Genomic DNA, 13525 nt, shown 5'->3' with positions numbered 1-13525 from the left:
TTAATATTATATTATATTATATTAATATTATTAATATTAATATTAATAATAAATATGAATATTATATTAATATTAACATTAATATTACACAAAATTTAATTTACGTCAAAAACAATATTTCTTTCAAATATTTCTTTTTAATACCACGTCTATATACGTAGACTTGAATATTTAAAATATATTTCTAATCTAACAGCAACTCCATTGGCATAAAGAATTCTTTAACTTTTTAAATACGAATTTTTATTACTATAATTAAAAGTATAATTCAATCGTTGATTTTACCTTCATTAACATACAATACTTGTCCAAATTATGAAATAAAATATATATTAAATACACATTAATAAATTTTTTTTTTGTTTTTTAATATCATTTACTTATATGTGCATTTACTTAACACTCAGCCACATATGATAGTATATCTTTATATCTGCTAACATTTAAGGGATTTATTTGAAAAAGCAGTGAATTAATAGCCTAAATTAAATATAAAACTTCCATATTCTCAATAAACATTTATTTAATTATTCAACGACATTTATTATTTCTACATTTATCTATTACTTAAATACATGTATTTACTAGCATATCAAAACTTTTATATTCTACATAAACATTTGTTACTGATATCATAATAAATACGGAAAGTTACGCGATAATAACTTCAACCCCATATAACACAATATCACTAAAAAATTATGAAAAAAAAATTTGTAAAATTTTTTTACACTAGAACTACCGATCTATAATGTATATCTAAATATAGAACATATATAAAAACAATAATAATTAATACTAGAATTACCAAACAAGTCAAAAGGTCCCAAACCTTTTCTTTCTTCAATTACTGTAAATACTTTTGACAAAATTAAATATTAACTCTAGTTAAAATGCAAAACATAATTATATATATTTTCATCGTATTACTGTAATTATTATCTACGTAAACTATGTTGGGTACACATTACAAGTTTTAGTGTTAAAGTGATATAATAAAAATAAATAGCTATCTTTAAATAATCTTTATTTTAATAAGAATGAAAATTAATTTAGTCAAAAGCAGTTGCATTTTTCCAACAAACGTAAAAATAAAATCAATAGAATCATTGATTTGAGCAATTTGGTAGTTCTATTGTTAAAAATTATTTTGTATCTTCATTACTCCATCTTTATCTTGTTTTACACCATTACTTGGTCACGAAATAATCTATTTACAGCACTTTCATAACAATTCTTCATAACAATTCATATGAATAGAAGATTTCAAAGCAACTTTTCTTCATTCTCAAAGAAGAATCCGGTTATAGGGATTACCTAATTTCTAAAATTACTTTAACGAATAGAAATCTACAAACAATTATCAAATAATAATTCGATTACAGGGAAAGTGAACTAAGCAGTCCATCCATTTGGAATACGGCCTATGAGCTAATTTATCAGTGGATAGGCCAATATATCACGCCATTCCGTTGGAGTGATGCGCCCATTAATAAAGCACTTAATTCATTCTTAGCTTCAATGACGACGGTGGATGTACGTATCAAGATCCGTGTACACATGGAAATTAATTTTAACACTAAACTTACCATGATCTAAATAATCGTTTTTGAATTTTCGATTAAAAATTCCTCGTTCAGTATTACAATTTTGGTCACTTTCTTCGCGATTTTTCTTCTGAAGTACAGAATGATCAATTTTTCAATATCTCTTTTTACTTAATTTTTCAGCCCTTTGCAGTCCTAATACTTTTTCAATTTTCTTTCCGATAGCTCCCTATTATTTTGAATTTTTCTTTAAATATACTTAGAATAAACGATAGTAGGCTTATAGAAACAAATTAAATTAGATTTTATTTACTGATGATTTTGATAATATATTTTACATATTTCTATCTCTTTCATTTTTTGTCGTAATAGGTCGTGGTAGGTTTACTGTTAAAATATTAGAAATAAAATAATCTGAAATAAATAATTAGCAAAAGATTGTTTTATACGAACAATTGAAATTTTGAAATGACTGAAACGAAGGATTGGAACTTAGAAAGCAATTAGAACAATTAAAGACCAATTTTTTCGAAGAACGATTGAGAAAGTATTGTTTCAAAAAAGAAAACAATTGGAATATGAAAATAATTGGAAATAATAGGAAAGAAATTGTCTGAAATAACTAAAACAGGTGTCACTAGTAACACAGCAATTGATGTGACCTATAATTAATTTAATTCTAATTAAATATTAAATTAGATTAGATTAAACCCATAATTGAAAGGAACAAGATTGTTTCTCAACAAAATTGTTTAAAACAAATTGTTTGAAGTAAGTGGAAAAGAGTTATGTGATGGTTGCAGTTGAATCCAGAAGAAATGGAAGGAAAGTGGCCAATGACTATGTTATATTCTCTTTACTACGAATTTGGGAAATTTGAACCTTTCTCGAGGGTCGCAGGAATGAGGGACAAAGCTACATCAGCGAAAAGTAAGTTGCAATTAAATTATCTTGTTCTTTTAAAATAACGTAAACCTAACTTAAACATAGCAGAATAATACCATGAGAATTACAATTTCCTTTTTTTAATTAATAGAAGAAATAGAAGACATTAACAAAATAGAATTAAGAGAAATTAAAACTCAAAGATAATTTAAATAATTTTACGTCTATATTACATTTCTTGTATTTGTTTGAAAAACATATAGTACATAAATATGTAAAAAAATGCAACCGAAAACAGAATCATGCAAATATTACGTTGAATTAATATTATAGTGAATTAAAGTATCGAGTTTTCTCTAAAATAAAAAATTCCAGATATACGAAAAATTAGTAAAACTTCGTATGTCTCGACTATAAATATGCAGATTTAAGAAGAATGTAGAAAACCCTAATTGACTAATTTTTATTAAACAGTTTGAAACATTTACTAATTTCATACGCTATTGAAAGGAAATTATCGTGTAATTAACTCAGTGAATTGCTTCTAATTGCATAAGACTAATTATGTCATTTTTTCTCCTTGCAGCGGAACTCGTATTCCGGATGTTCAATTACACCCTTGGCAAAGAGCTATTCCAGAAAGGCGTTAGAAATTTCATAAAACAGAATTTTGAAAAGTAGTAATTGTTTATATCAATTAGCCGGGAAGTAGATTTTAAATGCAAATTTCAAAATATATATTTCTACTATAAAACGCTTTGCTATGAAATTTCATAGAAAATTTTTTATTTATAAAATTAATATATTTCACTTCTAATTTTGTGTAAAATTAATATGATATATTACCTTTTTAATATATCATAATACTATCATAACTATCAAATATGTATAACATTCGCGAATCATAGTACTCACAATTTCCTAACCTTAAATTAAATAATTTCAAATAGTTAGTTTATATTAAATAATAGACTAAATAACTATTTAAAATTATTACTAAATTAAATAATAGACTAAATAACTATTTGAAATTATTACTAAATTAAATAATAATTTTAAATAATTAATTAGGTAAAGAATTAATGGATAATTGGAATTAACTTAAATTAATGACTATCGAAAATTTAGTAATACTCACAAATTATAATACCAACAATTGCATTAATTATGAACTTGACCGAACAGTTTTAAATAATTTTATTTGTTATATTATATAAGAAACTTTCTTCCTTTATGGTTATATAATATTTTAATAGTAGTAATATAAAAATTCCATCTTTCCTGCTTCTATATAAATATTTAATTTCCAAACAATACCAATAATAGTGAAACTAATTTTGAAATTTCTCAAAGTCTCTCAAAATTTTTCCAAAAATCACAAGGTGTTCCTATATTATATCATCAAACATAATTACACAAAAATTCATTACATGTTCCACAAACTCTGTTCACAAAAATATTGTCATTAGTTTTATTATTTCATTATTTCATTATTACAGATGAAGATGTATAGGAGATATATTATTAATTTTATATTTTTAAATGAAATAGTCAATTTTTATACTTGATTTTGATAAATTAATGAATACTAAGCATAAAAGTATTAAGCTACTTTTATCAAAAATATTTTGAAATATTTGACTCTGGTCATTCCATAACATTCATTATATATTGTTACATAAAGCAACATTTTTCATTGCTATCACTAAAACTGGATAAAGACAATAAGATAAACAAATGCACTTTAATACTATTATACTCAATATTCACCAACCTATCAAAATCGAGTACAAAAAAATTAAATATTCCATCAAACAAAAAGCTAAAACTTAACCTCTAAATATCAAACCAACCATATACTTCTGAAGTTGTTTTCAACTTCTGTAAGTAATATTTTCACCTATTGTTTGAAATAACGAAAATTTTCAAGTAGACAACGTCGATGGAGCACACTGTATATATAAAACATAAATCAGACATTTTATTTATTGCTTTCAACTGTATTCTCTATTCAGCCGTATCGTCAATCTCAGTTCTCAAACATGCAAGAACAAAAAAAAAAAATTACATTCTCTAGTCATTTTCATCACAGGTATTTCACGTTGACATTCGAATATTTTATTAGAGCATAAATCATTTTTAAACTTTTGCTTCCCGGCTATTTATTCTCTTAACTTTATCTTCATACCAATTTTATTTAACCACCGAATACAATTGTTTCCTTTTCTTTTTTTTTTTTTTTAATTTTTTTCAGCAACCAACGAACCTTCTTCGCAGACGACATTTATAACCGATTAAACGATGTCGTGAATGGAACGAACATTTTGCCAGAAGGCTTGACAGTGAACAGCATCGCAGGTCCATGGACTAATCGAGATAGAGTACCATTGGTCACTGTGAACCGCAATTATGAAGATCAGACGATTTCATTTACCCAGGTAAGTACGTGTTACGTTCGTAACGTTATCGGTGTTCGCCTCAGGGACACGAGAAACATAAGGATCTTATGATTTTCACACGGATAAAGCATCAATGAAGAGGAAACGCGGTGATGAATTTATTTGTGAGCGCCTTTGAATGAAGTCGATTCTCTTCTTGCATAAGTAGTGGCGGTTGTATGAGAGTAAATACATTACATAAATATATGAATACATTAAAGTATGTAATATATTTATATAATACTTATTAATTCATAAGTATATATTATATTAATATGATACATATATTAAAAGATATTTATATAAATAAATTTCTAAATTTCAAGAAATTAAAAGAAATTGTGTTTATATCTTTCATATATTATTTATGTATGTACTTACTGATATACATATGTTAATATACAATTCAGTGTATAGTAACAATTCAATCAGTTGAATAATTTTTGCTTAAAATAAACTTGGAATTAATATAGCATAACATAAATTCATTGGAATCTTCTAATCTTAAAACAAAAGATATAAATATAAAATGTTTTATAAATTAAAGATGTTAAAAATTATTAATTTTAAATTATTATACATGATACATTATATATTAACAAAATTTTTTTACTTATAATATGTGTAACAGAATTTTTAATTAATTTGCACATATACTTATGTTCATGTTTTCTTAAACAAAAATTACTCAGTAGAGTTTTCACATGTGGGCATGATTTAAGCAGGATGGATGTACAATTTATCGTATAAACATAGCAATACAATGAAGAAGACTCTGTCCTTGAACAGAAAAAAATGTTGTCCCATCTTTAAAGGAACTATTAAAGCAATCTTAACAATGTATAGTGTAATAGAAATAAAAACTTTAGAGCTGATAACCTTTCCTGTGAAGTGCATTTACATACCAGAGTAGGTCACTAATAATTACGTTTGTGGATACCTTAGTCCCTGAGTAGTTACATTGTTCGATTATCCACCAAAGAAACAGCAAGGCAAATAATTACAGCCTATATAACAGAGATATTGATTCTCCTCTGATTTAAAACTTATTCATCTTTGCAATCTTGGATTGTCTCAAACCTATTTCAAAAGCAAGTGATGAACTTCTTTCTTTCTGCATTTTTACTATACCAAAATGAAAAAATACAGCATTTTATTTAAAAATCATAAAATGATGTTGAAATAACCTTGAAAAATTAAAAATACAACATTTTTATTATCACAGCAACATTTTAAATAAGAAATGATGATAAAGCTGTTTTAACATTTTTATCCTATTATCTACTATTTAGTAGTTACATCATACATTCATATCCAAGTATTTAAGATCATAATCATAAAGTAAAAGTAATACATAAAATAGTCAACTGTTGTTAAAATACAATTAGTAAATTTTATTTAAACTAAATTGTTTCTAATTATTTTATAATGTCAATAACTACATACATGTATGTTAATGTAATTTTATGCTTTAAAACTAGAAATTTAATTTCTCTTTCTTTCTTAAATTGTTATTTTCTAATTCAATATTCTAAAACTATTTTTTTTATCTTTTTAAATACAAAGAAATAATACAATTTAAGTGCAATTTTTAATATTACTAATACACAAATTGATATATATTTTGAAATTATTTTGGCTATTATTATTCAACCATTCATTGCCAAGTTTTTAGCATTAATACTATATGATACTAATGACTTTCTTATTTTTTTAATTATAATTGTGTTCTTAGAATAAAGTTTTTTATATTCTAAATAACATTATAGTGACTATTTACTGCATGAAACATTTTAAGTAATTACTCTTTGTTGATTTTACCAAAACTTGAAAAGGAAGTGAAATAATATATATAATGTTAAAGCTAGTGTATTTATGTTACTAAGAAATGTGTTTACAGAAAGTCTACCTCAGAGAATCCCCACGTAACACTACTCCTAAAGTATCTTATGAATGGGACATACCATTAGTGATGATGACACAAGAAAATTTGGAATTTCATCCACCTTACAACCTATGGTTGACAAAAGGAAAAGGAGCTAACAATCTCATTATTGCAGATACCACTGATGAAAATCAATTTATTATTGTTAACCCAGAAGAAATAGGTATGTAAATAATAATTCAAGTTAAAACTAAAAAAACACAATATTTAGAAAATTGTTTAAACATTAGCAAGAGCGCTTAATTATTAAACCTGTAACAAAAACAAAATAATATAATAATGCTGTATTAATATTACAGGAATGTTTCTCAAATTTAGTTCAAGTTGTTAAAATAAATGTAATAAAAGATTACTTAATCTTTATTACTCAAAGACAAATACTTACTAATGAATTATTATTTCAACTGATAAAGTAAAATTTATATCACACTTCCAAAATTTTTGTGATCAAAACGAACTCAAACACAAGCTCAACGAGACTATTCCAAGTTACTAATATACTTATACTATATATCTACACTGCATTTTTCTATAATATTATTATTCATAAGATATATGGAAAAGGTAGATATTATAGAGCAATAATTTTATCTTTAAATACAAGATTTGACTTAATAACACGTGTTAGTATATTTTAAGGTTATGTCAATAAATATAACTCAAGATAGGTAGTGATTACTTTTAATTTTACTTTAAATATTCCTTATTATCAACCTTAAGCATTCCTTAACCTCATCTCCAAAGAGATAATTTCAAATAATGTGAAGTACATAGCTATAAATATAATTATATATAACGCAAAATAGTCTCGATCAATTCATATATTTATTCGTTTCAATTAGAAAATCTAAGTAATTTATTACAATTCTCATTATTAAATAATAAAAAAAGATTGTATAAATTTTACTTTTTCTCAGCCAAAATAATAATTCGTTTGTTTATTACAGCCACTGCGTATGAACTTACTTTACGTATCCTCTTGCTCACTCCTAACCATTATGCCTGTTTTACCTCTTGAGTTGAACTAAAAAAATTCAGGAATAAAAGTACGTTGTAGATTCGTTTATTTCAAATTTGCAAACCTCGAACATTTCAATATTAGCAAGATATTAGTCTAAATACTTTTAAAATAATATTCAAACAATAGACGAAATAAAATCTATAAAAAGACTTTGTAATATGTGTTACAGTTTTAAAACATATATTATAAACATGATTGTAAACAAAATTTAAAAAAAAAAAAAGATAAGGTATACTAATGAATAAAAAATAAAATTTAATTCAGTACCAAAGTTTGCTTTTAATAAAGCAAACATTATATAATCTTGTAAGATATTTTGTTTTACCTTTGTGAGACAGCCACAGACACGGCCATTGCACTTGTTGCATGATAAATTTATGTACATGACCAGCTGTGTCTATGCCTCACGGATAACAGCATCCAAAAATTTCAATGCGTTAGTACCAAAAGATTTTTATTAATATCTCGAAAAATAAAATGTTGTCCTTTACAACATATTTTAAGCTCATTAAAATCGGTTTATAAAAAAAGAACAGTTAATTGACGAGTTAACCAATACTATTAGATATTATTAAATAGAATAACGTCTTCAATTTAGGAACAAAGTGTCCCAACATTAAAGAATATAGTTTCTTACCCAAAACATTAACATGAAATTTCTATAATTTTACATTATAGAATTGAATGTTTATGAATAGATACATATATATGAAATAAAAATTTTTTTAATTTTTAATAAAAAATAAGGAATAATTAAATATATATTTATTAAACAAATGTTACTTTCATCATTTCGCTTACTTTCTGACTTGTAATTAGGTAGTGTATAAAATTTAATAGGATGATTTTACAGGTATGTTCCCGGTAAACTACGACTTCTGTAACTGGAAATTGCTATCGCAATTTTTACAAAGTCCAAAACGAGAAATGATTCCTCCTTTAACTAGAGCAAAACTACTACACGATTCTTGGAATTTAGCTTATTCTGGAGAACTTTGTTTTGAAATCGCATTAAATATGACTCTCTTTTTAAAAGAAGAAAGAAGTCATGTAGTATGGGAACCGGTGTTTATGATGATTGATCATGTCGGTAGACATATCGAAGGATCTGATGTGTATCCAAAATTCGAGGTAAATATTTCGTGTTTACGTTTATTCTATTTCATATTTTTTTCTTTTATATAAATATTTCACGTGTTTTTTTTTATTTTAGTATTTAACAAAATAATTGTATATACTTCTAAAGTTATTTATCATAAAATTAAATAATTTATGTTTTACTCAAATTTCATTCCAATTAAGGCAAATAAATATGATACTAGTTACTAATACATTTACTTCTTACTATTTTATATATTAAAATAACAAAAGATATAAAGTCTATAAATCAATTTTTTCCGATCTATATTTCTTATTGAAAAAAAAAAGAAAATAATAAATAGATTTAGCACAATGTCACTAAAGTAAACTTTTACCATATTTATTTTTGAAAATTCATAGTGCAATTTTTCTATATTGTTAAAATTCAATCTTCGACATTACTTCATATATTATTTCTCAATCGAAAAATATGCAAATATTATTTATTAAAATTTATCGATTTTTGCCTGATATTTCTAGCACATATTTGCTATATAAAGTGAACTATTATAAAATTTAAACACTAAATATTGGTAAAATTTTCGTTTTTATCTTAGGCATACATACGCACTTTGTTAGTGCCTTTCTATGAAGAACTCAATGAGACTATAGAGCCTGACGAACCATCTTGGAAAACTCATATGCGAGGCATGACGAAAAATTTTCTTTGTCATATTGGATACGAACCATGCGTTAACGAAGCAAGAGAGCAGTACAAAAAGTGGCTAACTGATGAGGACCCGGATAAGGGAAATCCGTTCGTAATCTTCATATCTTTATCTTTATCTCAATAGAAACTGTAGCTATTTATACTATAGATAAAAGATTATAGATAAAAATTATGTTAAGGAAATATTTAAAAAAGATAAAGATTATATTATAGCAAGCAAAATATGTTTTGATTTGTACTATTAATGTTCTACTAAAGCAGAAACTCATGATTTTCATTTATATTAAAGAATGGAAATCAAAACTTCTATTACAATATTACACTATTTATTAAAATGTCATTAATTATATCAAACTTTACAAAGAAATGACCAAAATGTTTTAAATTCTATAGTCCATATAACTAATGTATAGTGTTTAATAATGTATAATCCTTGAATATTGTTTTCTCTAAAAATTCTGTCAATTATTTATATTTAATATAGACTAAACTTCATTCGACATGGTTGTTATGACAAGAATTCATATCTTTTTTTTTCACAGAGTTGCCAATGAATTCATTTGTCCAGTATTCAAATGGGGTTCTGAGGAAGAATGGGAGTTTGGACTTCAACGCGTTATAAATTTCCCACAAAACAGTCCAGAAAGGAAACAAAATGAACGCACTTATCTTTTAAAATCCTTAGCTGGTTGTCCTAAAGATATGTACAAAATTGAAAGGTAACATACATCTATCTATATTTGGTAACATATATTGTTTATAATTCATAGATAATTTATTAAAATATATTATGACTAGAGTGGTTGAGAAAATTTGAATATTATAATTTTAAAAGTACTATTATTAAAATGTTTTGACTACCTGAAAGTAAAATAGATCTTTATTTAAAAATAAATTATTATTATACAGTCTTAATTAAATAACAATCTTGTTTTTATTATTTTCTTATAAATATCATTAATTGTTTTTAAATAGATATAAATTAGTCTATTAGACAAAATTATCAAATATGCTAAAACTACATATTAATGAGAAATAAAGCTAGTGCAAATTCAGTAATGATATTGTATGTTATATTTTTATTTAGAAAAGTGATAATTAATCATTTTTATAATAATAATAATATTTCAGGCTGTTAAATGTAACAATTTTTGATCAGAATGCAAACTTCAGTGACTCTGATATCCAATTAGTCTTTGCTATATTAAGTGGTAGAGCAGCTGGTTATACAACACTCTTCAACTTTTTAACTGATAACTGGGATACTATAAAACAAAGATTTGAGGATAACAAACGCGTTTGGTATCATATAATCAAAAATGCAGCTTTTTCATTTAGCTCTGAGAAGGGTTTAGATCTGGTTCGTAAATTATATGAGAGCAATACAGAAGAATTCCACCCACCTAATTCTATGGTCCACAAAGCTTTCAAAAAAAGAAGAAATGAATGGAATGAAAAGAATATTCCAGTAATTAATGGTTGGCTCATGGAAAATTTGCCAAAAGAAGAACTAGAAGCACTTCAAGTTTATACAGTCACTACTACTATGACCCCTAGCATAGAAGTTCTAGCATAATTAAAAAAGTAGACTCATAATTAGGAATTGAACAAAAATGTTAATAATTTAAAAGTATAAAAAAAATTTTTAATTTCCTGAAATGTTTACAAACTATATCTTGTACCAATTGTCAACTGCTTGAAATTTAGATATATCAATGATTTGTGCCACCAAAGTGATTATGAAGAATAAACTTAAAAATTAGTTGAATTAATAAATATCAGTATATTCATTACATAAAATTATCAAACGAATTGAATGAAATTTGATTTTAATAATAATTTGTTAAAATGGATTATATTTTTTTTTTTTATCAAAGGTACAAAGCTTTTACAAATGTTATAAACATATTACTGTTATATATGTGTTATTTTAATTAAAATAAACAATGCAATTATGTAAATTACAAATAACTAAAATCTGATAAATTTGATAACTAATTTTTGTCTGAAACAATAACATTGTTTGTATCAGCTTAAGTATTGTTTAACTGAATAAAACTTACATAATAATGTAATAAATGTTTTTAAAATAGATTACTCTACAGTTAAACATTAAAAATTAATATTAGAATATTTTTAAAATTCTTTGCAATAACATAATAAGCCATATTAAAATAAACTGTAAAATATTTATCAATTATTTTTTAAAATAATACGCATTGATTTATATTTTTTTATTTATTTATTTGATTATCTTAACAAGTATAGATTATTAGCATACAAAAAGTATATAAACATTGAAAATAAACTGAGATTGCAATAAAACATGATCAATTGATGTCAAATTCTCGTATCACTCATTTACATTGGGCACTCTTCGACATTCATAAAATAGAATTATAAATACAATTTACATTATTTTACATATGATGTAGAAGAAAAGCACTGTGTATTATGTGTATTGTGTGTGTGTGTGTGTGTGTGTGTGTATGTGTGTGAATTGTGTTTGGTGGTGTGTGTGTACATATAAAATGTGCATTTAAGCTTAAGTTTATAGTATTAACCAATGGAAACAAAAATAAAAAAATTCATATATTACTAATAAACACTGCTTGAAATATTATACTTTAGTATTCCTTACAAAGTATTTGAAAAGTTTTATAATGTGAATAACACAAACGAATTTCTTTCTTCTTTCTTTATTTATTACAATTGTAATTTAAATACATATGTAATCTTAAATAAAGCACATATAAAATTTATATATATATATATATGTTGTATTTATAAATATTATTATTGAGGAATATTTAAAATATTTAAAAACTACTCATATTTTGTAGATGCATATATTCATACAGGAGACGTAAGATGGCAGCATATCGAGTTTATCCGAGATTGTTCGAGATTGTCCTATTATTACGTTACATCATAGAATATACTCGTAGGTTAAAGTAGACTATCTATATCGAAGTATAAGATGGCTAATTTTTAAGTTTCGTTTACGTCCTAATTTTGTGTATTTTAACACGTTAGTGAGCAAATGTTGTGTAAACTTGCTGATTTTTTGTATCGACACTCACGGTGGTGCTTCATGAAAGTTGCTAGAGAATGCATAAACGCGCTATGTCAATATCCATCATTAATCGAAATTGATCGCATACATATAATCAAGGGTTTCAATGCTTTTTTTCAAACTACTCTCGATAGAGGAAGATTAACATTTTAATCATATCTCGGTATATATTTTTGGGAATACCATTAATTTGTTACCTAACATATATTCAACATTTTTAATTATTTCATTCATTACTTAATTCATTATAGTGCTAATATTTTTATTTCTTAATTTGCAGCCACAATGGTTGAGAGTGCTAAATGTTGTGTCCTGCAATGGGCTGATCATGCAAAATATATTACAGAAAAATTTAGTGGGCTGTTGGCACGTCAAGTACTTGTTGATGTAACACTCGTATGTGAAGAACAAAAGCTACGTGTTCACAAACTGGTTTTAGCATCAAATAGTACATATTTTGAGGTATGCTTTAAAATATATTTCTATAAGAGGAATTCATTATAAGTTGATTTTATTATGTTTGCAAAGAAAATAAAAGTTTATCTTGGAAATCTATAGTTTCATATGTTATATAGGTACTTATAATTTAAAAAAAAGTATTTATAATGTACCATACGTTTTTTATTTTAGTTTTAAAATTATTTTATAAATAAAATTAATAAACATATATAGATTTTCTCAGAGTTCTTTCATTAATTTATTTAAAAAATTTAACTGAAGTATCTTAAAATTGTACTTGTAAAACTAGATAGATAGATAGATAGATAAATAGATAGATAGATGGATAGATAGATAGATAGATA

The 13525-nt window shown here is 24.7% G+C and overlaps 2 protein-coding genes across 2 annotated transcripts in view; both read left to right on the top strand.

The window, feature by feature from the left end:
* The window catches only part of LOC108550965 (aminopeptidase N), a 19437-nt gene extending 8066 nt beyond the window's left edge, over window positions 1-11371 (top strand). Inside the window, exons 7-15 of the mRNA XM_017904939.1 lie at window positions 1386-1536; window positions 2351-2477; window positions 3019-3109; window positions 4687-4870; window positions 6771-6978; window positions 8690-8967; window positions 9534-9733; window positions 10189-10365; window positions 10778-11371. Of these exons, the coding sequence (XP_017760428.1) occupies window positions 1386-1536; window positions 2351-2477; window positions 3019-3109; window positions 4687-4870; window positions 6771-6978; window positions 8690-8967; window positions 9534-9733; window positions 10189-10365; window positions 10778-11222 (1861 nt within the window). The 3' untranslated portion in view covers window positions 11223-11371. The remainder of the gene's footprint in view (window positions 1-1385; window positions 1537-2350; window positions 2478-3018; window positions 3110-4686; window positions 4871-6770; window positions 6979-8689; window positions 8968-9533; window positions 9734-10188; window positions 10366-10777) is intronic.
* A 1217-nt stretch (window positions 11372-12588) lies between these two features.
* The window catches only part of LOC108550962 (uncharacterized), a 5438-nt gene continuing 4501 nt past the window's right edge, over window positions 12589-13525 (top strand). Inside the window, exons 1-2 of the mRNA XM_017904932.1 lie at window positions 12589-12885; window positions 13003-13184. Of these exons, the coding sequence (XP_017760421.1) occupies window positions 13008-13184 (177 nt within the window). The 5' untranslated portion in view covers window positions 12589-12885; window positions 13003-13007. The remainder of the gene's footprint in view (window positions 12886-13002; window positions 13185-13525) is intronic.

Source organism: Eufriesea mexicana, unplaced genomic scaffold (genome assembly GCF_001483705.2).
Source record: "Eufriesea mexicana isolate 0111107269 unplaced genomic scaffold, ASM148370v2 scaffold3519, whole genome shotgun sequence".
Classification (NCBI taxonomy): domain Eukaryota; kingdom Metazoa; phylum Arthropoda; class Insecta; order Hymenoptera; family Apidae; genus Eufriesea; species Eufriesea mexicana.
Note: the sequence above shows the minus strand (reverse complement) of the source record. Positions and strands in the feature narration are given on the sequence as shown.